Here is a 24,323-nt window from a genome sequence, read left to right on the forward strand (position 1 = left end):
ATTACTAAATCGCTCTCCTCACTATCAGTCTATCCAAGAGTTCTCGCTCATTTATATCTTTGACAAAGCTTAGTCTTACCATGATCGCGCTACACGTTTTGCAATTCGGTAGGTGAAGGGCAACCTTCTAGAAGTTTTAGTTACTTGTGAGATTAAGCATGTTTATTAGCTCTTCTATTTTCAACATCTCTGAATACTCCTTTTATATCTTGTGATTGTTTTTCCATAGGGAGGTGTGTTAGTTTGTCTCATTACCTTACGGTAGTTCTTTATATATTCTGAATGCTAATCCTTTCTCAGCTTGGGACACTATTTTCTCCCAGTCTGCTTGGTCTTTGTATACATTGCTTAAGGTGAATTTTGGTGCACAGATGTTTTGAGTTTTAATGTAGTTAAATTTCATCAAAACTTTTGGTTTGTCCAGATATTATCCAGAAATACTTCTCCATAAAGGTCGTCTCCAATATTTTCGTCTCAGAGTTCCAAGTTTCGCATTTCATAGGTACCTCTTCAATCAGCCTGGGATTCATTTTTGTGCTTGGTATGGGGCAGGGGTCCATTTCCTTCCAGCTCCATTCATTGACCAGTTCAGCACTTCCTCGCTGACCCTTCAAGGTGACTTGTCTTCTGACATCTATCACGTGTCAGGCTCTCTGCCACGTCCCATTGGTCTGTCTATCCCTGGATGAAAACTGCACTGTCTTAATTACTATAGTTTCATAAAGGTGTTGACAGCAAAGCAATCGCCTCCACTTCGTTCTTCAAAATTATTTTGGCCACTTGGGGCACAGATTGAATCTGTATCTTTCCCTCGAGTTTGCCCTGGCCAGGTATAAGCAGGCAAATGGCTGGATAATACGCAGAAGGGAGGAACCAGGCCCCGGATGACGCAGAATCTATTTCACTCTGGAATAAATAAATTCCTACAGGGTTGCTGTAGTAATGATTACAGAAAGCCCATATGAAATAAAATTTGTTTACAAAAACAAAACTATTTAAAGAAAAAAAACTTGTCTGGGCTGTAGCAAGGGGTCATTCAAAAATAGAAACGAGACACCATCCTCTAATGAATATCAATGTTCTTGCCTTTATTTTTTAAAATGTTACTTTCAAACATATTTTTGCATACAAGTTGTCACAGAGAGTTCTATAAAATAGTGCTAAAATTGTACATTTGTTTCTGGGATCCCTCAGAGCATCCAAATGGAAGGTCAGGCTGTCCCTGGCATTCATGTTGAAGGTCAGACTGTCCCTGGCATTCATGTTGAAGGTCAGACTGTCCCTGGCATTCATGTTGAAGGTCAGACTGTCTCTAGCATTCATATTGAAGGTCAGACTGTCCCTGGCATTCATGTTGAAGGTCAGACTGTCTCTGGCATTCATGCTGAAGGGCAGACTGTCCCTAGTGTTCATGTTTAAGGTCAGACTGTCCCTAGCATTCATATTGAAGGTCAGACTGTCCCTCGCATTCATGCTGAAGGTCAGACTGTCTCTGGCATTCATGTTGGAGGTCAGACTGTCCCTAGCGTTCATGTTGAAGGTTGGACTGTCCCTGGCATTCATATTGAAGGTCTGATTGTCACAGCAGGGTCCTGTGACTGAGTACTCTTTCTCCCATTCTAGGGAGCCTTGTATGCCTGCAAAATGCTCTCAGTGACATTTTCACACACTCATGATTACTGCTTGGTGTTCTGCAGTGTCTTCAGATTCAGACCCTCCTATACGGACCACAGGACAAGAGGACACTGGCCACCCAGCAGGCCCTGGACGTCCTGTCCAAGTGAGTTGGATTCTCCTCCCACTGTTTCCCTGAACACCTCATTTCTCTGCCATTCAGAACCTGAGGAAGCCGGTTCCGTGGGTGCTGGGGAACCATCCATGGAAAGACTGACTTCCCATTACTCATACACGATGCCAGGCCAGCTCCTTAGAGAACCCAGTTGTAAAATATCTTCCTTGCCCGGATAGTGAGAAGGAATTAGCTCTTGAATAATGTCAGGGACATGAGCTGGGATGCCACCTCCTGCACACCAACCGCTGCAGGTCACCTTGTCATGCTGAGGGACGATGGCACCGATGGCACCGATGGCACCGAGCAGTGCCTCGGCCTGCTGGAACCTGCCTTGGGCTTCCCTGTCCTCTCAGGGTGCCTGTCGGGATGGGAGCCCTAGAGCCCTCTGACTTCACCCACATCTTTTTTAGTGCTGAGCAGAGGCCTCAACTCTGCTGTGGAGGTGCCCCACCTCACAGAGCCTGCGTTCCCAGAGAGCCCCGCAGGCTGACTGCCATGTCCACACTAGTGGAAGTGCCCGATTCAGACACGGCCAGCAGGGGGGTGCTTTTCTGTACTCCCACGCCCCTTAACACTAGGAAAATGAGCCACTGAGGCCTCCAGCCCAACCTTTCTGTCCTTTTTCTGCTCTCTGAGCCAGCCCAGGGTTGACTGTCTCAGCTCAGCGAGAACACTGGGCGGAGATGTGAGGGGCGCGCACTTACCACCCTCTGCTTGTTCGCAGGGCCCCTGAGATGGCCATGAAGCTGAGGCCGGCCCCAAAAGCTAGACCGGCCTTCTGCACCGGCGTGGCCCAGCACACCATGCTGGGGAGGGCCAGGCCCCACGCAGTGGACTGAGACCGTGCCGCACCCCAAAGACAGCTTTGGTTAGACCCAGGTGCTGGGTAAACGTGTCTCCAACTGGAAGGTGGAACTCATAAGTCACTGTGCAGATTGTCAAGGCTGGCTCTGTGCCACCACACACCTCCTGGGACACATGCTGACAGTGGGTGACCACCTCGCTGGGGGATCCGGTGCTTCCAGAAAGCATTTTCCTTTTTACCACCTAAGTGGTTCTTCTTGCCAACAAAAACTTTTGCCCATCTGCACTACTATGGCTGAAAAGGTTCTCTTGAAAAGTTTAAAACTTCCCGTTTAGGAAAATAGACTCAACGCCTCACTGTGCATATACGGCCCTTTGCACAGGTCTGGAGTCAGACTTGGAGCAATTCAATTCTGGAAAAAGCTCTTTCTTATAGGAAGGTAATAGAGATTGCCAATAAAATGCTAATAAAAGGAGACTTGAAGGTGCTAGGGTTGGTGTGTGTGGGCAGTGCTGTTCCTTCTCCCCTCCCCCCCACCCCTTTCCCAGACCGTCACCCAGGCTGCAGGCTGGTGCTAAGATTGCAGCAGGGTGCGGCATAGGTACTCTTCCATGCCACAGCCCGGGAGGGAACCCCAAACTACTGTGGCTCCATTTGTGCAAGAGGCCACCTCAAGAATAGATGGGGGAAACAGGAAAGGTCCATGTGGCAGGGTGGAGAGAGGCAGGGTCCCTTGTCCTCCTCAGGTGTATAACAGAGACCACACGGGCCACCCCTGCTCAGACCTGCCCCTCCCAGACGGGCCTATGGAACGAAGGCCATGTGCCAAGAAGGTGGGAGACATGGTCACAGCTCACCAAGTGCCTCATCTAGTTGAAGGCGTGGGTTCTGAAGTGCATGGTTGGGATAGGAACTCAAATACATACCACGCTGGAGTCTGCCAAGGACTGAATGTTTGTCCCTCCAAAATTCGTATGTTGAAGCCCTAATCCCCAGTGTCATGGTGTTTGGAGGTGGGTCTTTGGGAAGTAATTGGCACATGAGTTTGGAACCCCGTGAACGGGATTAGCACCCTTATAAGAAGAGACAGGAGAGAGATGGTCTCTCCCTCTGCCATGTGAGGACACAGCAAGAAGGTGGCTGTCTGCAAACCAGGAAGGGAGCCGCCTCCTCGACCAAGAGCCCAATCCATCAGCACCTTGGTCTTGGACCCCCCCCTCCAGAACTGCGAGAGGTAAATAGGTAAATGCTGTTAAGTCTCCCCATCTGTGGTGTTTCAACAGCCTGAACAGACTAAGGGTTATTGGGGGGAAAAGTCAGTTCTCATCAAGTCAGTTCTGATGTTACTTTTTCCTTTCTTTCTGTATTTCTTGGAGGATAGTATCTTGGCATCACAGAAACTAACACCCATTATGAAAAATTTAGCTGCCACGCTGGCAAAGAATGAACTTTGGGATATTCTACCAAATATCTCCCATCTATTAAATGTGTTCATTCCAACAGGAGAGGAAGACAGTTGCTACTTATGGACTTTATTTTGTGAAAGGTTACAAACAGGTAAGGGTCTCAAACTATTCCTTTGTCTCAAACTACCACAGCTTTTTCAAGCTAAGAAACAGCCAGGATTAACTAACCAGTCCAATTTGTGTGTAAGGTAACCAGCCATCTTGGTGTGCCCAGGACTGTCCTGGTTTTAGCTCTGATAGTCCCGCTTCCGAGGAGACCCCTCCATCCTGGCCAAGATGGATGGTCAGTCCGTCATCCTACTGGCACCAGCCTTCCTGGCTGTGACGGTGACATTCTTACCACAAACTGTCCAGTCGTACTTGAATACAAGCCAGTTGGTTTATAATCCGCCTGCCATGCTTTCTAGTTCGGTGCTAACAGTATCAAGTTCTGGTTTGGGCAGGGAATTAAACAACTGGAATTTTTCATACAGATTCTCCCCAGCGAGTCCATGCTGTCATGGAAAACATACATGTAAACACGTAGGTGTTTTCATTAGAGTTTAGATAGAAAACACACACACCTGCGGAGAACATTCATTCTCTTTAGGGACAATGCGAGGGGTTTTTTCCTTAGATTTTTATTTTTACACATCCTTGTGACATTTCCCTTTGCAGGGAGCAGGCGGTTAGCAAGGTTAGCCTTTTAGAGGATCCCATTCTACATATACATTGAACAAACAATATGGAAACAACAAGTGGGAAGGTAAAAAACATCTCACGGACACGGTTATGTCTGAACAACAATAAATAGGGAAAGACTGTGTCCTCACTCCATCCAACCACAGTGTTGGTTTTTATTGTCTCCAGAGTGACAGGTTTTGAAGGACACAAAACCGTGGGGTGACCTGTCACAGTGCTGAGTGACCTGGAGATCTGGCAACCATCGACAGCTCACGATTCCATATCGGTAACTACTCTTGACAGGATACTTCTCAAAGATACTCATTCCAACATGGAGACAGGAATGAAGATCTAAGAGATTTATTTTCCAAATATAAGTGAATCCCAGTATTAATAGCCTGTGCATGTTACCACCCATGTACAAAGTCATGAGCTGTGACAGTGACATCAAACGGAGCCACTCAGACTCACATAATCGACTCCCCATCATCGGTCTGTCCAGCCATCAGCACAGTAGGCTTTCCCCCTGACCAAATTCTCACCAATAAACCACTTATACAAATACCATCACCAATCACGGCTAACAGAAAACCAGCCCATCCTCGACTGTGTGAGAGAGGAGAAGTCTTCATTTGCAAAGTCCTCGCCTCCCTCCAGTTGGTGACAATCACTAGCTCGTTTGGCAGATAACAAAGGTTTAAACGTGCCATTCGAATCTACTTTCTTCCTAGTCCCGATTCATAGTGTTTTTCAACTAGATCACCCCAAAGCCTGCGCTCCATTCCTCCTCCAGTTATCCATGAAAAAAACAAACTCTCCCTAAACTTCTTGCTGGAGCCGTTTCTGGGAGCTGAGACGTGCATCTCGGGTCTGAGGACCGTAACCTACCTGAGGGGACGTGACCCCCGTCACTGTTCCTCTGTGCACTGCAGACAGGCCTATGACACTGTGTTAGAAGAAGCATAGTCTAGACAACGTGATATGAAAGAAACTAATTTGGATTAAAATACTGCTGTGCTGTCAGAGATACGAGTTTTAACGTGATGCTACACCTTTAAAGATAGAAGCTTTCAAAGCAATCCCCTTGTGCAAAATAAAATGGATCCACCAGAGCACACATTCTATGTCTTAAACTCAGTGATACAGATCCGCCGGTCCCCGTTCCGTGGATGAGCACGGGGCCTGTGCCATCCCCCATGGGTATTTCAGTGCTGGGTGATGGGAGGGGCACCCAATTCCTTCCCCAAAACATCTTATTCTAGTTAATGTATTATACGCTTTCTTGGACAAAACCCCCCAACTGCAATGACTTCTGTTGAAAGTGCAAAAACTGCCATGTCGGGTGTCATTTTCCATCTCTAACTCCCTGAGCTCAGAGCCACCTCCACCCCTTAGCGGTGGGCGGAGAAGGGCTCCTTTGGCGGGCACCGTCCGCCTGGGCTTCCAATGTAACTGCTCACAGCCCTGCGACAGTCTAACATCAACACTCTCTTTATTGTCTTCAGGGTCTGCCTCCCACTGGGGAAATGAAATGTTTAGGTGCTGAAAGCTGACGTGCAGAGACTTCCAAGCATCCCCTGGTAAGAGGTAGCAACTCCAGAACTTAGGTCAGAACAATAAAAGAATATTTAGACATAGTGCCACATAAAGAAATGGTACTGTGAGCAGTTCATAATAGTCGCTCCCCCTGCACACGGGTCTGGGGCGAAGTCCTAGGAACGTGCGCCTACAGCACCAGTGTTGATCTGAAACTCCACAACGGCCTGGAGCCTCTCCATAAATAAAATGCTCTATTTTTTAAAGTTCTGCACATAGGAAGCAATCCATTCAAGCCTTACAGTGCATTTAACTCTATAACAAGAAACTTTTTCCTAAAGATGAAATCATTCAGATTTCTTTTAAAGTAAGCGATCTGCTTATTTCCTACGATTTCTTTTTTAAAAGACTTCAGAAAGAGAAACATGTAGTGATTTTTTTTTTTCCCTTACAAGGTTAGTTTACTATTTCTGGGCACATGCAAATAAAATGTACTCTTTAATATGTAACTTTCACCTGGTTACCATGTAGGCATCTTAAGCTAAAGGTAGAGTTTCAAACAGATGCGAGGCATTTCTGTGCAAACTGGGGAAAACCGTCTCTCGGAGCGAAAACTCCACAAAAGGGAACTTTTAAGACTAAAAAGATAAATGGTATTCCTGTAAAAGTCCCAACTGGAAAGTAAAATTCCAACGCCTTTTAAGGCACAAATTAATTCGACACCTTTATAGGTTGTAAAGTAAGTTGGCGTTGCCTGGAGCGCTCTTTGGAGAAATTAAAAAGGAGAGGGAGGTTTGAGTCAAGAGTGGGCCTCCCCTCCCCTTAAAGTAAGTAAAGGCCTTTGAGTGTTGGTATTTTACGAAATCAGATACCATTTAAAACAAAATAGTTATCAAAACCAGTGTTCGTCATTGTCCTCCCCCTGGTTGTCTAGGTAGAGGACAGCCACTCTCTTCTCGTCGGATATCACTGACCTCTGGTCCACCATCCTCTGCAGCTGCACCGTCTTATCAAACGCAGCCTGCTCGGGGTCCTGGGAGCTCGCACCCGCTGCCTGGTCCTTCCCGCGGCAGGCATCCCTCCAGGTACCACTATGAGCGTCTGCTTCGGTCCCTGCGGGGAACAGGACCCTGGCCTCTTGGGTCCGGCTGAGGGTCGCCTTTATACGGCTCTCATCCATCTGAAAGGTAAACGAAGTTTCTTTGGGCCCCAGCACCCGTGTTCTGATGTCTGCTGGCTCGCCCCGCTCAGGGGGGTCCACAGAACCAGCGAGGGCCGGTGTTTCGGAAACGGGCCCACGGAAGACAGCACGTTCAGAGGTTTGGGTTTCTGCAAGACCCAGTCGAATGTGCCTGAAGGATCTGCTCGTGCCCACTGTCACTTCTGCCCCTGATGTGTCTCCCCCACTAGCATCCTGGAGAGATTCGGAAACGACCCCTCAGAAGGGGCTCTTCTCAGTCATCCGGACTCTCCTACTCGCAGTGTAGCTACCAGTGGTCTGGGTCCTGTCTGCTCAGCCCTCTCCACAGGCACTGCCTTCTGAGTCGCTAAATTCCCCAGGCCGGGGAATGATCTGCTTGGTGGTAACGAAGCCCCTGAGCACTGACTGTGACATGCCTGCTGGATGTGCCCTTCCCTGGCCACTCTCTGCTGTGCTCAGAAGCTGCTCTCACACCCAACTCCATAGTGGCTGAAAGGGGGACTGTGACAGGGACTTGCTCACTGAGCCCCTCTCTAAGGCCTAACTGAAGGTGCTTCACGGAAGTCTGGGTACCCACCAATTCTTCTGTTTGGAAATAATCACCAACCCCTCACCCTCACCCCAGAAATGGGGTCCTGAAAACTTTCCCTTTGAGCAGGAAACTGTTTGGAGCCAAACACTGTGGCTCCCTGATCTGTCGGGATCTGCGGAGAGTCCTGGGGGGCCAGACTCTTCTGCACCCCCCGCCTCCCCACAGGCAGGGACGGGCCCTTGGGAGGTTTCTTTGGACACTTGACTTTGATCAGGACCTAATGTAAAGTGCCTCACAGGCCAGCTGGGTCACCCCGAGCTGGCTGCCCGGCTCAGGCTGCCGTCCCCACTTACCTCTCCTGCAGAGGGTCCTTCGGGGGGGACCCGCTCAGTCCTCCAAATCCCAGTGGGGTCTATTTTAATGTGTCTTACAGACTGGCTGACGTCCTCTAGCACATGTGACTGGGCAAAGCCCCTCGGGCTGGTGACCTCCACGGTGGCTGACACCGGACCCCGCGTAGTGACCCTCTCTGTGCTGTGGGAGGCCCAGCCGGTGTCATCGTCCCCACTGGAGGCGCTGTACAGTTCCTGGGTGGCCCAGCGCTTGAAGCCATAGCTGGCCGCCGGGGCTCCAGTGTCCCCGTCAGGGCTCCCGGGCCTCGGGCTGTGCCGCTTGGCCAAACTATCCCGCACCACCGACTCCACGGCCTTCTCTATGTCTCCGGCTTCATCTCTGCTCAGCTCCTCCAGGTCTAACTGATCGGTATCCACGGTCCGCGAGAGGTTGACTTCGGCGACCAAGGTCATGGCGCCCCTGCCGGAGGCCTGGACCTTCTTCACGTCCACCGACAGGTGGCCCTGCGCGCCCTGGCCCTCCTCGGTGAGGGCAGACAGCTCCTCTCTCACCCGCTGCGGGAGGCTCTCCTCCAGCTGCCCGATCACCTCCGCCAGCTGGTGCCTGGGCTCCCTGAAGTCCCTGTTGATGGACGTGTGGAACTCGAGCGGTATTTTAATCTCCTTGTCAGTGACTGTGGCTTCGGTGTGCAACTCGCCACTTCTGGTTTCCTCTATCCAGTGCGGAGAACCCAAGTCCCCCTCCAGAGGAGGTTCTGGAACATCTGGTGGCTCCACGACCCTCTCCCCCGAGGCGCTGTCCCTCGCCGACCTTCTCCGAGACGCCGGCACAATTTCATCTTGCCAGGAGTACCTGATGGTGGACTCCTCCTCGATGTGGATTTGCCCATACACCGAGCCCTCCTCCCTGTCCTGCCCCGTGTCCTGCCCGATGTCGTGCTCGGGGAACTCATCGGGTGTCGACACAAAGTAACTCTGCTCGCCCTCCCAGTCACCTGCCTCCGTCACTTCCTCCACATGAGTTACGCTCTCCAGGGGCAGCTTGGCCTCCTCACGTCGGCCCAAGGAGAACGTGACCCCCGTTTCCCTGTCACCTCCCTCATCGCCAAGCCCCTTGGAGCCCGGAGACACGTCGTCCATCTCCTCCACTCGGAACGGGGTGGAAAACTCAGCCTTCCCGCCCCCCACGTAGGTCACCGGCTCCTCGACGATCTCCACGTTGACCACCTTCGCTCTCCCCTCCCTTCCCTTCAGGCCCAGGTTGATGATGTCCCCTATCATCTGCTCCGTGGATTTTCCTTTCAGCTCCACCGTGTCCTTCATGTCCCTGTTCAAAAGGTAGTCCAGGCCGGCTTTGTCTGTCACATCGATCTCCTCGGTCAGCTTCGACTCCACCACGATCTCAGTCTTTGTCCTCTTGTCCCCGGGAAGCTCCTTCCTGCCCACATAAGTGACTTTCGTGTCCGGAAAGGAACCTGCAGCCGCTTCTGAGTCGGGGGACTGCGTAAACCGCTTCAGGACACTGGACACGATGCTTTCCGCTATGGTCTCCGTCACGGGATCGCCCTTCAGAGAGCCTGCCGTGTCGCCGGTGTCCAACCTGAGTCTCGTCTCTCTAGTGTCTGCCGTGTGGCCGGTGTCCAACCTGAACCTCATTTCTCTAGTGTCTGACGTGTCACCGGTGTCCAACCTGAGTCTCGTCTCTCTAGTGTCTGCCGTGTCACCAGTGTCCAACCTGAACCTCATTTCTCTAGTGTCTGCCGTGTCACCGGTGTCCAACCTGAGTCTCGTCTCTCTAGTGTCTGCCGTGTCACCGGTGTCCACCCTGAACCTCATCTCTCTAGTGTCTGCCTTGTCCAACCTGAGCCTCGTCTCTCTCGTGTCCGCCCCTCCACCTGGCCCACCGCCCGTGTCTTTTGGGGGAGTGTGGACCCCTTTCTGGGTCCCCTCTCCTCTGCTGTCCCGGGACACTTCCAGGCTGATCGGAATCTCTCTTCCTCTCGGACTCTTCTCCTTCAGCGACTCCCTCCCCTGCGCCCTGTCCCTCCTGTGCTCGCTCGCTCTCTCCCTCGCCTCTTTATCTAACTTGGTCAGCTCTTCCCACCGCAGGTTTCTCTCCTCGGAAGCCCTCTCCTTAGAATCGAACATCTTCTCCTCTCGCTTTATTTGGACCGTTCTTGGCCTGTCTCTCTCCTGCTCCCTCGTGGCTGGCGCTTCTGTTTTCTTTCCCCAAACAACGGTCCTCTCGTTTGACCAGACGCCTTCAGAAGCACCTGCTGGCACACTGTCTCCGCGTCCTCGGTATGACTCCTGGGCAAGGGTGGCCTCTCTGGCTAAACCAGCCTTGGTTCCTTCCGTTCTTGGTTTACTGGGGAATGTCTGCACTTGAACCTCTGTCTTTCTCGAAAGCCCGTACATTGGAGAGAAAGTTCTGTAGCTGGCTTGACTGTGGGCAGCTTTTTCGTAAGAGGTCTCCCGCCGGGCGGTGGCGATGGAAGGATAGCCGGGGCCCAGGAAGCGTCTCTGCGACACGGGCTGTGCCCAGCTGCGACGGAAGCTCCCCGGAGGTGGCTTGTGCCTTGGAAACAGATTCCTTTCATTCTCCCTCTGTAACACCGACTTGGTATATTGATGGGATGTGTTTCTGAGCGCTGTAGGAATGGAACAGCTCATTAAAATGAGAGTCATCGTTACCTTTTTTCATCTTAAAAGCATCCCCGCAGGTCAATCCCATCCCAGTGTACTAAATACATACTATCACCACAGAATGGTCATTATAAATAAGGTATTTTCAATCTCCAAATTATCCCGTTACAACAGAATACAGCACTACAAATGCTTCAGCACAACACTTCAGTTACCGCCGTTAAAATACGCATCTGTCTTAACAAGTACATCAAGCGTGAGATTATAAAGCACGATGCATGTGCCACAGAGGTCGGGGGTGCTTGTTTTTTGTGGCTGAAATTTCACAAGATTATGATGATCTGGAATCATTCATTTCTACGTGGTTGAGCTCAGTCGTACGTGTCACAGCAGAGAAGAGCTTCGGGATTACAAAGCACACAATCACCACACACTAAATGGAATTACCTCCGCCACGTCATATGCGCTTGTATATCACTGAGTTTCATGTTGGCTCAACAAGGATTGAAGAATAACTTTTTTTTAAGCTTCCTGATTTCTTCTATTTTTTACAAAATTCTCATTTGAGAAAATGTCAGAGCAGGAAGCCAACCAGTCAGCAACACCACGTTGGGCAGGAAATGGCCCCAAATACTGGCTACGTGAACAAATGAGTTTATTGCTCACTTTCCCACACATTCTCATTTAAACTTGGCCCACTGAATAAAATCTATTTGGTACTTAAGAGAGGGGTGAATGTCTGTTATCTGAAAAATCACATCTAGCCCCAGCTCTTCCAGATAAACGCTTTGCTGTTTATCCTCAGACTGAACCTGTTCGGGCAGAAAGCATCTTGAATTCAAATTATTAGCTTTTCTTAGATTTACCTTGTGGCAGGTTCTCAATGCGCTTGCTGAGGATCAATATCTCTGGGTTGCTTTCTCCTTCCAATAAGGCTCTATGGAAATATTTTTTAAAACACAAAAAACTCATTAGGAAATAAAGAGAAGTGCCCCTGTAAGCCACAGTGTGGAGTCCTTGGTCGATGTCCCAGTGTCCTGTGTTTGAGGACTCGGGTCTGGAGATGCTGCACCACAGGGACGCAGACCTGGGTGGTAGAGCATCCATCCAACTGGGTGAACAAAACAAGGGTCTAGGGTTTTAGAACTACTGGAAAGCCCAGCTCTTCTAGAAAGCCCTTCCAAACCCAGGGCCAGAAGGAGGAGACAGAGAGATGTGGGCCCAGGAGGGAAGGTAAGGGGTCTGGCTTCTCGAAGAAGAGAGGAGGGGCCCGTGCGTGGCACGTCACCCTAGGCTGGAGAACCCCAAACAATTAAAATCCCCACTGAGATCTTTCTGGGTCTGGGGTCAGGGGCTGACCAGGAACAGAGCAAGGACGGACATGTGCTTGAAAACAGGCAACCACTGCATCTGTGGTTTCCATGGGGACATCCTGGAAACTTAAAAAAGGGAGGCAGGTAGGAGAGGGAAAGAAAGCATTGCGGACAAGCCCCCTCCCAGGCCCACGCTAGGGCCCTCACTGCATCCAGAGAAGCATCCTGTTTTCTCCTGCAATTAAACGTGAAAAGCACTCGTTTAGGGGGTTTGTTTGGCCATGTCGAGCTCCAAGAGTCTAAAACTGCAGCATCTTCATTAGGTTGTGTTTTGTGTCTACAAGTCAGGGCCCTGAGCAGACAGTGGACATGTCCGCTTTGGGCCGACTAAACGTGCTGGGGCCGGGTTAGCGCCGGGATATCCCTCGCTCACAGAGCCCCCAGGATGCTGGCTGCTGCGGGCACAACAGTTGCCCAGTTGCTAGAGCAACGTGTGAAGTCACTGGCTTCACTTCCAAGAAATATACTGTATATGGCAAAGGGCAGCCAGCAGCAGGGCCTGCTTGGAAATGCTGCTGTTGCCACTGAGAGCTGGGCACGGAAACAGAGGAGGGACGCCAGGGCCGGGCAGGGGCTCAGCGCTCCGGGCAACTGGCACCAAGTCCCACGCCCACTGACTCAAAGGTGGCGACTCCCACAGATGTGGGAACCCCGTGGTGGGGGAAAGCAAAGGAGAACCGCTTCTGATAAAAATAGCAAAGACGATGGTGAGATGGATTCTACTCAAGGTGTGTGCGGATGGGTTTGCCACGGACACGGTGACGGACGTGCACACGTGTGTAGACGCCAGAAGCCTGGGACCGCGCCCAGAGCCCCAGCCATGCCGCTCAGGGGGAAAGCCAGGAAACAGGACACCAGCCCATTAATCCCACACCCTCATGACCATGCATTTCAGGTTCCAGGAACACAAATAGCTCCCATTGCCGAGAAAATTCTGAGTTCTGTATAGAATCAGAGGAGTGTTCAGGGTAAAAGTGAGACTCTGAGGGTGGGCGCCCGAGGATTCCAGCCACATAGAGGTGGCACCTACAGCTGAGGGCCAGGGTGGGGCTCGGCAAGAAGACCACGTGCTAGTTCAGACCTGGCCTCGGCCTGCTCAGCAGGAAGCCTCAGGTACCACCGGGCTTGTCGCTGGAGCTGCCCAAGTCAAGACTGAAAGGGTTGGGGAGTACAGGTCAGAGGACAGATCAGTGACAGGTGTATGTGGAGAGATGTTCAGGATAAAGAAGATCTCTTGGGGGAGAAATATCTTCCCTCACCCCTAAAACGGAATCGTTTTGTTTTGTTTTGTTTCAGGGAAAATCTGAACCATCACCAAACTTCTACTGAGCTCAGAACCCTGAGCAGGGGGCTGTGGTACCCAGGAGGGAGTGCCAGTCCCCCGTGGGCTTGTGTGCTCAGATGCGGATCCAGGACCCAGGCCTGTACCAGCCTGGCTCAGACTGAGCACCAAACCCTCTGGAACCCTCCTGTCTGTCACCCATGACATCCTCCAGGGAGCCCCACGCGCATGGCCTGTGAAGAGCATCCCGGTGAAAAGACTGGGACCCAGGGACAGTGTCTTGGCCAAAGGCACATGGCTCACTGGTAGAGAGAGAGAGGTGGAGCCCAGGCAGCCTGAGTGCTCACCCCTCCTCTGCGAGGCCAGAGACGGTGTTATTTCCTACAAATGTTAGAAAGAACAAATCCTGCAGGCAGCCCCTCCAGACCATGTAAAAGAAAGCCAACTCAGCATCTTTTGGTGATTTAAATCAAAACGCCCCTACAGGGTTCTCCTACTGGGGGAGGGCTCAGTTCCACATCTGCATCCCCCAGTCGATGGCTGACACAGGCAGGTGTCACCTTCTGCACCTGAGCACCCACCAGGGCCTTTCCAGGCTCCTTAATTGGCACACAGTCCTCATGACACACACCGAGCCCTGCCCTCCTCCATCGCAGCTCACAAGACGAATGGCACAGGCATAAACAACCCACTGATAATAGGCCAGAAATACACGATTCCTCAAAACCTCTCAAAGGGCCATTTTTAAGGAAGAGACTCATACAGCTTTAAGAAGTGGGCAGAGCTTTCTCCGGTTATTTTGAGGCAGGGAAAGCAGCCTCCAGGCCCTGGGGACTGTGAGATGCCAACCCCCTGACTCACTGGCTATTCGTGAACGTTTCAGGCGGCTCCACAGGTGGGCAGCCACCTAAGCCGGAAAATGAACGAACACATGTGGGGGAAACCAAGTCTGCAGCCTCATTAAGGAGTCGTGACAAATCCATAGAGCGGAAGGAAGTGACAATGTGGCCTCTGGCCAGGCTGCAGGCCCTAACAGCCCACCCGTCGGGGATGGATTATCGTAACCGAATTGCAGGGCATGTCCGCTGTTACTCCACACTGTGGGCACAATGCTGCCCCACTGCGCACCCCCGAGTGACAAGAACAAGGGTGAGGGAAGGGGGACGGCCAGAGGATGTTTCCCGAAGTGATGCCAGTGGGGGGGGCCTGCTGTGGTCCTGGGGTCCACGGTTCACTTGGTACTTCTGGCTCACTAAAGGCAGGTGGGAGCCGAGGGAGGAAAGGAGTAGGGAGCTGGGAGAAGGGGCCTCAGACCTGCTTCCCTGGCCTCCAAGTTCCAGAGAGAGTGGGACCTCAGGCTTGGGACTGGGCAGAACTCCATTCACAGGAGGAGCATCCCCACCCCCCAGAAAGGGACTGTCCCAAAGCACCGGCGTCATGTGAAAGCTATGAGTAAGGACACGGTGCCATGCCTGTCTGGTCATTCCCTCCATGCTCAGTATGAAATCACATAGAAAGTCCACCAATTCTAGAGACTGGAAAAAAAAAAGTCAAATGATTGACAGAGACCAAGATCACCAATAAAACACGACACAGCTGTTAATGGGGAAACCACTGGAATTGGGCAGCCTGGATTTAAATGCTGGGCCTGCCATTGCCTAGTCCTGCTATCTTGGCCAAAGCCACTCAAACCCTGCATGACTCAGTTTCCCCATTTCTGAAATAGGGGGCAGACACAGGTTTGGGTATAATTAGGTAGTTGGAAAGTTCTGACAATGGCTGTCACAGAATAAGTGCTCCGTTAACATTCACTATTATCATCAACATCGCCTTCGCTGACCTCAGACAAAAGCTGGTTCCCAATTAGCTGAAGTCCTTCTAGAAGGGAAGAGATTCTGGTTAGCTGAGGGTTCATTCATTTACACAACAATGTGGGGAAGGCTCGCAGCCAAATGTTTGGGCTGATCCTACTCATTATCCAGCCTCAACACAACACTTTAACTTCAAATCTTTCACCTAATAACTGAGTTTGTCCCAGTGTTACCACTGAGCTCTCGAAAAAGCAGAATTTAATTTTTAAAAAAACGTGTTTCTCCCAAGACCTTAAGAAACCTCAAAGAAAGGTCTGTCTTTGGACACATGAAAAGGACAGGTGCCTTAAAAAAGAATGGAGCAACCAGAAATATCATTAAAATGGCGAAATTACAAATGTTAGGAGTGACCTGATTGCCTTGTTAGAAGTTTATACCTAGAGACGGTATTTTCCTCACTGCTGTCAGAAGGAGAAAGCAGGGAGCTCGAATGTCCTCCCCCTGCACAGACAAACAATGAGCTTTTTTTAAAAAAATTTAAAAATTGATTTTAGAGAGAAAGGAAGGAAGCCCAGCCGGCTGTGGCTCAGCGGTTAAGTGTCGACCTAGGATCCAGGCGATTGGGGTTTGAGTCCCGGTCAGGGCACATGCCCGGGTTGCGGGCTGCAGCCGATCAATGACTCTCTCATCATTGATGTTTCCAGCTCTCTCTCTCTCCTTTCCTCTCTCTGAAATCAATAAAGATATATTTAAAAAAAAAAAAATTAAAAAAAAAGAAAGGAAGGAAGAGAGAGACAGAGAAACATTGATGTGAGAGAGAAACGTCGATCAGTTGCCTCCCACACACGCCCCCAACTGGCGATGGAACCCGCTACCTAGATATGTGCCCTGATTGGGAATCGAACCGGCAACCTTCTGCCGTACGGGAAAACGCTCCAACCAACTGAGCCACCAGCCAGAGCACAAAGAACATTTTTTAATGCTGTTGTTTCCAACCTCACCTTTTAAAAGGACTTTCGCCTTAGGGACCCCAGGCAGTAAGTCTCTGCACTCCATTTTCTTATCTGGCCAGGCAAGAGTCCCTTCGAAAATTTTCTTTTGAAGTCATCTGGCCCTGTGTTCCAGTTTGTCAGGTGACACTGAGAACAACTGTTCTATCCTTTATCCCCCAAAATAAAAAAAACAAAGCCTCTTTTTAATGTTGACAGAGAGTTTGCAGCATCCGTGCCCCGGGTCAGATTATCACCTGAGTATCCAACAATGGCAAGGACCTCCTGGAGCCTCCCTGCACCTGCCCATAGACACATCCACCCCACTGTCACATTCCTGGCCAGGTGAGGCACCAGGGGCTTCCTGGGCCACCAACTGGCTAACTAGGTTTGCTAAAATCCTCAAGTCTTAGACTCTGAGGTTTGCTTTCTTAATTTACTTATGAACTATAAGTCTATAATCATGAATTATAAATGGTATGATTTTATTTTACGTTAACGTTTCCTCTTCGCTGTGAAGGTTACCAGGAAGGGCCAGATATCTGGGTTCGGAAGTATTCACGACACTCGAGAGCTGGCCTCAGCATAGCTGACAAATCCAGCTGGACCAGAACACGCTTTGAGCTTTAAAGGGCCACAGCCCTTACATATGACATCAACTAAGCAGTGCTGGGGGAGCGGCCACCGCAGAGGAAACTGGGACAAATCCACATGACATCAGTCTAAGAGGGAAGCAATGCCAGACACAGCAGCAGCCACCCTCTGCCTCTATGGACAGGGCTGGAGAGAAGTCACACTGCACAGGCCCCTGCACTGTGTCCCCAAGGGGCTGACTGTCCCTGCCCCCCTCAGGAAGGCAGGGTGTGCAAGGAAGGTCAACTTCCTCAAAGACGGTGGGTCAAGGTGTGCACAGATCCAATGAAGCCCAAAAGGGCACTAACACAAACATGAGTGTTCATGCCAGTCATCAGAATTTGGGGCATCAGCTCAAAATACTGGGAGTCACGTAAGAGATGACGAGGGCTTATCTACAGGACACACTCATCAGTGGCAAAAACACCAGGCTGCTGGCCTGAATGAGGAAATGGGTTATATTTAACCGCCTGTAAGTCTTATGGATCCTGAGCCCTGGGAGACGGGAAGCCTGCAGCAGTTCTCACCACTGAGGCTGGTGTCTGCAGTGGGCAGGCTCCTGGGCCAGGCTCCTTCTTTGCTCCGTGCAATCTTGGGCTTCAGAAAGACGTACTGTGCAATCAATCACTCGTTTCCCGGAAAGCACTGATGCCTCCTACATTCCTAGGAGGTGGCCCAGTCCATCCCAAATTGGGTTAGGGAAATGCCAGTACGCGCTGTCCCTGCCGACAGGACTGGTGCTCTTGGGAGAAGCTAAGCTGGTAGGGATGTGAGCACTAACCAAAAACGTAAGGCCCTGGCCTCCCAGGCAAGATGCCCACCTGTGCCCTCTGAGTTTTCACGACAGAGAACTGAGGGGCAGGACATAGCAAGGCAGGAAAGGGCTCAAAATCCCAGAGACAAAGCACAAAATCAGAGTCTCCTTATTGCCAACCCAGAAAATGATCACAGAAAGGAAACAGGCAGAGCCCACTGCCCCTGTAAGGGAAAGACTTGCCTGGCATCGGGTATTACCCGATGGGTATTCTTGGCCGGCCCAGCATCTGCTCTAGAATGGTGCCAGGTTTGGGGGACCTCCCACCCCAGCCTCAGTGTCTGTGACTCATGGGAGGCTGACCCTGTCCAAGCTCTACAGCACTTTGTCCCCTAACCAGGGACAGGCACGTGACCCGGTAGAGCCTGAGAGCTGGGCCCTGGAGTTCTGTCGGGCTGGTTGGGAAACAGCCCCTTCTCCGCCGCTAGGACAAAGCCTGGAGCTGCCTGGGGCCCATCCTTACCGATAGGTTGCCACCTCCAGGCTGAGGCTGGTCTTCACCTGCACGAGCTCCTGATAGTCCCGCAGCCGGTCGGCCATGGCCAAGGTGAGGGCTGCCTTCTCGTCTTCCAGGCAGGCAATCGCACTCTAAAAACAACAGAGGGTTTTTAGATCAGGGGGCTGGAGCTTTGCCGGGTCGAACTTGAGGTCCCAACAGTTCAGGACACAGATGGAGATGGAAACCCTCCAGGTTAGTTAAAGATGCAGCCATTGCAAGGATGAGTTTTAAAAGCCGCATGTATTCCACAGAGAAAGGTTTTTTATTATTGCATATGGAAGATTTTAATAGGATGCTGGCTTCTCTGTTTATATTACTAATAATGAATGCTTAAGAGTTTATTAAAACATCTCCAGTCTGTCAATACAGAAAACAGCTCAACTCAGGTGCTATTGAAAATAAGTCAAGACCAGAAAGTAGGGCTTTAACAATATTTACAACAGAAATCAATCCGATTTGAAAGAGAATTTCCCCCAACTCATAATTCCCCCCAAAATAAGCAGGTGAGCTGATACAGGGCTATTTGTTTCACGTAGAAAAGCTACTTTAAAATCATGTGGGGAGAAAAGCTACATCAATGAGACAGGAATATATTCTGGGTATAAATGTCAAAATTCAGACCCGGAAATAAATCTTTTTATTTATTAAAGCCCTTACTCTGGTTAATCACATCTGTCCATGTCTCTCCCTGGGCCTGTGCATCCCGTCCCGCCTCCAGAAAAATGCCCTCCACGTGCCAGTCACACAGCTCGCCACTGACCAGTATAAACTCGGCTACAAGGTGAGAGTGCGGAACAGAAATACATCACCCCCTCCTACTATAGGAAACACAACCTAAATATTCAAACCTGACACTCCACTGTAATTTGTTCTTTTCAAAGAAGTTCAAGTACTGTTACAGTGCTTAGAAAAAAATATCAGATGCACTCGATTCTCCAACCTTAAGCTTCCTAAACAGGTCAAAGTCCCTTAGCCACTCCAAAGGGGTATGTGCAAAGATGCTCTCCCGCCAGAGGGTGCAGAAGAGATCTGTACCCCCCAAAATACAAAGAAGAAAATCACACCGTGTTGGGGTTAAAGTACTGTTCCGACCACATTTCCATGGGAGTCAACTCTTCCAAAACTGTAAAAGGGAAATGAGTTGACTTTCGGAAGCAGGATCATAAGACTTATTGGCTCCCAACACTCTCCAGAGAAATTGTAACCCATCCCGCTGATGGAATAAAGCTTTAGACTCGGGCTGTACTTTGCCACAAGGTTTCAAACCCGAGGCCAGGCCCGAGGCGCGGGGGCCTGAGAGATAACCTGCTAATTCTAACCCAGGCAGAGGGAGCTTTGCCTAACGTGACCAACGCTGGGCAGAGAGTCACCTTTCTATTGCCATTTAGAGGACTTTTAGGCAGCATCACAACTGATGATGAAATGCTGGTCCTCACCGGGGTAAGCACGCTGCTGTTAGTGTCCAAAGAATTCTCTGTCCCTCAACCAAACTCGAGCAGCTCCTTGCCGAGCAAGTCACCGAGACATAATAGGAAGAGCTTTGCAAATGCCACGGTCACATCGCTGGACGCGTCAGTGTTAGAGCTCGAGGGAATTTAAATTGTCAAACAAGGGCTTGATGGTGATTCTAACTGCACTTCCCAAGTCCCCACCTCTCCTCCAGCTGGACGGATTCTTCTTTTACCTGTTTCCTAGCTGGGGTTGCATTTAAGATTTAATGAGAGGGGAAAGGGTTCTTTCTACTGCTGAAAACAAACACCGAAACCAGAACTTCAAGGTCTGAAATGAGCCACGTGAGCTGTGACAGCAGATGAATGGTGAGGATTTAGCCCACACGACACGCCTCAGAGAAGCATTTTCCAAAATCTACTTGCACAGCAGAATCGCTCTATCACAAATCTTTAACTCGAAGCTACAAGCTGTTCCCTTAAAATACTTCTGAATTTATGGGGATGTTATTTTAAGCTGTCCTCCCGAGAACTACTGATAGTATGATTTGGGAATATCTCCAATTCTGGCCTAGACTGGGCAGGACCAAGGCCAGCCCTAGGACTGGACTGGGTGTACAGACAATAAATCAGACACAGGTGTCACCCCGGTGGTGTCAGAGGCCTGAGCTTTGCCTCTCTGAAATAGCAACTGTTTATATTGCTCTGCACTTGTAATAACATCCTGCCACAGGGACCTGCGTTCCCACCACTCGTACACTACCCAGAGATCGGACTTCAGCTTGGCCTCTGGTTAAGCTCTTTTCTACACTACGGTTGCTGCCCCTCCCAGAACACACAAGGCAGTGCCACAGGGAGCCCCAGCCAGCTCCCTCCAGCTGGGAAATCATTCCCGCAAAATAAAAAAAACGCTTTTGGAAAACAAGTTTTTCCCCAGGGGAGCCCCAGAGCCAAGGGGCTGCCGTTCCAAACGGCTCCTGGTAAGGACCTGACACTGCCTAGAAACCTCCCTGCACAGGGACCTGTCGGAGAAGGAGGGGCGGCTCCTTGGGGCTTTTATGTGCACTAGGGACTGGGAAGCACAGGAAATTGAAAGACAACCTGGAGCTGACTGGGTCATTTGCCAGGAAGAGCCCAGTCATGTCAAGGCCTAAGGAAGATGCCCATTCAGGCCAGAGTGGCTCCATGGGTAGAACATCCTCTTGTGTTCAACAGAAGGGTGGCCGGTTGGATTCCGCTAAGGGCACGTACCTGGGTTTCGGGTGTAAGGAAGGCAACCAGTCGATGTTCATCTCCCTTTCCCTCTCCCTAAGCATGTCCTCGCCCAAGGATTAAAATAAATGTTGACAACCTAACAAAATGATGGGGACAGAGCTCTCCGCCAGCACCTGGCACTTGGCACTCGCCCACTGAGTCCATGGACCAAGGGACCAAGCCCCTTTTTCCTGGGCTGGAGAGATGGTGGGACTCTGCGGCCCTGAGACAGAGCAAGGGGTGCCGCGCAGTTCTGGCACCCTCGGGCCCGACCCCACCCATCGGCGACGCCGGGTGAAGGCGCTGCGGATCTGGGGAGCCCTGGCGCTCCCCTGCCCTCTGCAGGGCGCGCGCTGGGTTGGGCTGGGCTGGGGACAGTCCCTGTAAACGGACCTGCCGCTCCCTGGCCTGCAGCTCGTAGGCCTCGCGCATCCGCAGCAGCTCGTCCTCCAGCATCGCGCGCAGCTGCTCCAGCTCCAGAGCCTGGCGCTGCAGCGCGGCGGCCTCCTGCGCGCACAGCCGGCTCTCCTCCTCGGCCTGGCGCCGGCTCTCCTGGCCGCGCCTCAGCGCCGCCTCCAGCTCGCGCACCTCGTCCTCGTAGAGCTGCACGGTGTCCCGCCACGACTCGGCCACCAGCAGCGTGTAGCTGTCGCGCACCTCCTGCAGGCGCGGCGGGGGCGCGGCGGGGCTGAGGACGCGGGCGCCGTAGCTCAGGGTCAGGCCGGCGGCCCGCGCGCGCAGATCCCGCACGTCGCGCTCGTGGGCCGCCTCGAGGCCGCGGCGATCGGCCTGCAGCCGGCCCAGCAGCGCCTCGAGGGCGGCGCGCGCGCCCAGCGCCTCCTGCAGCTCCCGCCGCTGCGCCCCCAGCTCGGCGTCCAGGCGGCGGCGGGCGGCGCGCGCCTCCTCCGCCAGCAGCTGCACCTCCCGCAGCTCGCGCCGCAGCGCGTCGCGCTCGCCCTCGGCCAGCGCCGTGGCCCAGCTCAGCTCGTCCAGCTGCTGCCGCAAGACGCGCGCCTCCTCCGCCCAGCGGGCCTGGGTCTCCGCCTCCGGGCCCTCCAGCCCGCGCCCGCCGCGCAGCTCCTCCTCCAGGAGCTGGTTTTCGCGCTCCAGCTCCCGCACCCGGCGCACATAGTCGTAGAGCCGGGCGTTGAGCTCCTGCAGCTCGGCCTTCTCGGGGCCCGTGTGCAGCCTCCAGGAGAGCATGGTGCCGGGTGCGCGGGGTGCTGCCGGCCGCCTGTCCCCTCCGCCCTGGTCTTGTCCCGTCCGCCGCCGCAGCCCGGTTGATCCGCAGACTGAGGCGGGAGCCGGGGCGCAGCCGCACTTAGCGGACGCGGCGCCCGGGAGGGGGCGCGGGCCGAGGCCACCAGCCAATCAGAGCGCGGCGCGGCGACGCCACTGCGGCCGGACGGCGCCACCTGCCGGGGCGACGGCTGTCGCCGGGTCGCAGCTGCGGTGCCCGCTCGCTGGGCAGGGACGCCGGGGAAGCCTCCCTGTCGCTGCCCCGTCGCTGCCCCGTCGCGCGCACCCCGGCACCGAGCGCCCTGGCGCCCAAGGGCCGAACTGGACGCGCCAGAGGCTGCGTCTGGCCTGGAGCTGGTCCTGGAGGCCCTGGAGTTGGGAGGATTTTCTATCCTTAAAAATTGTACGTATGCACGTCTCATATGCATATATAATCTGTTGCATTATACACACACGCGCGCCAATGTGCATGAAATGTTCTGTTTTAACTTAAAACATAAATACGTACCCAGTTGCCCAAGTTTTTACGCACAGGCGAGACTTTGGATGCGGGGCTGCTGGAGTGCCACGGATTTCTTCTCCTGTAAACTACCCGCCAGGGTCGTAGCCTGCGCTTGCCAACATCAGTTTCTTTCCTGGGGACTGGGAACTTGTGACGTGCTCTGAGGGCAGAACTTTCCTGGACACCTACCATGTCCCCAAACTTCTTGACAGTCGCCGTCACCCCGACACCTAGAGTGGCGGCTGTCTTTTTCCTCCAGCAGTGTGCCCCGCTTGAATGGCCACAGACACCTCAGCTCTTTTGCCCACTTGTGTTTCATTTATTTTCATGACAGGCTGCAAGTGACATAACCAGTGCAAGGGGCTTCAAGGCGCACAGGAGCAGACCCAACTGGCCCTTGGTTGGGGTGCCCCTGGGTTAGTGGAGACAGATGCCCGGCGAGCCACAGGCAGGCAGTGGGGCTACCGTGTCTGCCTGGATTGAGAAAAAGGCTTTTGAGAGGACGAGAAATGACAAGAGCTGAGTTTCTGTTTAAAATGAGACCAGTGTCCCATGATAAATGGGAGATAGGGAGGGGATTGACAATATGAGGGACCATGCCGAGAAATCTAGGCAGACAGCCCGTAGGTGTTAAGATGATAAATAGATGACAGCCAGCACCCAGAAGCCTCCTCCCCTCCCCTCCCAGGGTCCCCCCCGACACACACACTTTAAAACCATAGACTGCGGTGGCCAGTCTAATGAACTTGGAATGACACAGTCCTCGTTTTTATGTGTCTGACTTCTTTCATTCAGCATAGCGGTGTTCTTTGTAACAGCCGAGAACTGGAGACAAACCCAGAGGCCCAGGAGCAGAAATAATGTGTAAGGAGGTTGCCATGTTGTCATACAGCCCAGCAACCCAAGGGGATGACCCGTTGCTATGGGCAACGTGGATTAATGTCACAAACATAAGATGGCATGAAAGAAACCAGACTCAAAAGACTATACCGCTCAGAACCGAACGGAACTCAGTAGTATTTTATTTTATTTATTTAAGTTTATCTTTATTGTTGAGAATATTCCAGATGTCCCCTTTTTACCTCCATTGATCCCCTTCACCCCGCATCCATCCCACCCCCAGGCCCTCCCCACACCAATGCCTGTGTCCATGAGTTATGTTTATAAACATGTAAGTTCTTTGGTTAATCTCTCCCACCCCCTCCCCCCTCCCCACCTTCCGTGCTTCTCTGTCTCTGGATCCACTTTGGTCATCAGTTTATTTTGTTTATTACATTCCACATATGAGTGAGGTCATGTGGTACTTGTCTTTCTCCGACTGGCTTATTTCACTTAGCGTAATACTTTCCAGTTCCCTCCATGCTGTCCCAAAGGATAAAATATCTTCCTTTTTCACAGCTGCATAGTATTCCATGTGTGTGAACGTCCCACAGCTTTTTCATCCACTCATCTACTGATGGGCCCTTGGGCTGTTTCCAGATCTTA

The 24,323-nt window shown here is 51.9% G+C and overlaps 2 protein-coding genes across 10 annotated transcripts in view; one reads left to right on the forward strand and one right to left on the reverse strand.

The window, feature by feature from the left end:
• TTC23 (tetratricopeptide repeat domain 23) overlaps window positions 1-3,084 on the forward strand; it is a 37,890-nt gene extending 34,806 nt beyond the window's left edge. For all 9 annotated transcript variants that reach the window (XM_081124610.1, XM_081124608.1, XM_081124613.1 and 6 more), the window contains 2 exons: window positions 1,698-1,780; window positions 2,517-3,084. In XM_081124610.1, coding sequence (XP_080980736.1) covers window positions 1,698-1,780; window positions 2,517-2,631 — 198 coding nt within the window. In that variant the 3' untranslated portion in view covers window positions 2,632-3,084. The remainder of the gene's footprint in view (window positions 1-1,697; window positions 1,781-2,516) is intronic.
• Window positions 3,085-4,108: 1,024 nt separating this feature from the next.
• Window positions 4,109-22,356, reverse strand: SYNM (synemin). Its single transcript, XM_081124620.1, has 5 exons — window positions 21,491-22,356; window positions 18,360-18,484; window positions 11,861-11,931; window positions 8,349-10,999; window positions 4,109-7,442 (listed from the first exon to the last, which is right to left on the reverse strand). Exons 1-5 carry the CDS (start codon window positions 22,298-22,300, stop codon window positions 7,155-7,157), a joined length of 3,945 nt encoding a protein of 1,314 aa, XP_080980746.1. The 5' UTR covers window positions 22,301-22,356; the 3' UTR covers window positions 4,109-7,154.
• Window positions 22,357-24,323: the final 1,967 nt, after the last annotated feature.

This window comes from Miniopterus schreibersii, assembly GCF_964146895.1.
Source record: "Miniopterus schreibersii genome assembly, chromosome: 22".
In the NCBI taxonomy this organism is placed as follows: Eukaryota; Metazoa; Chordata; class Mammalia; order Chiroptera; family Miniopteridae; genus Miniopterus; species Miniopterus schreibersii.

Excerpts from the sequence above, each read along its gene's own strand:
- SYNM (XM_081124620.1), bottom strand. The coding sequence starts at position 22,300 with ATGCTCTCCTGGAGGCTGCACACGGGCCCCGAGAAGGCCGAGCTGCAG. Across the intron at positions 11,932-18,359 it reads CTGGAGGTGGCAACCTATCG|AGCCTTATTGGAAGGAGAAA; the intron begins GTAAGGATGGGC and ends ATATTTCCATAG. Across the intron at positions 7,443-8,348 it reads AAGGACCCTCTGCAGGAGAG|ATGGATGAGAGCCGTATAAA; the intron begins GTAAGTGGGGAC and ends TTTACCTTTCAG.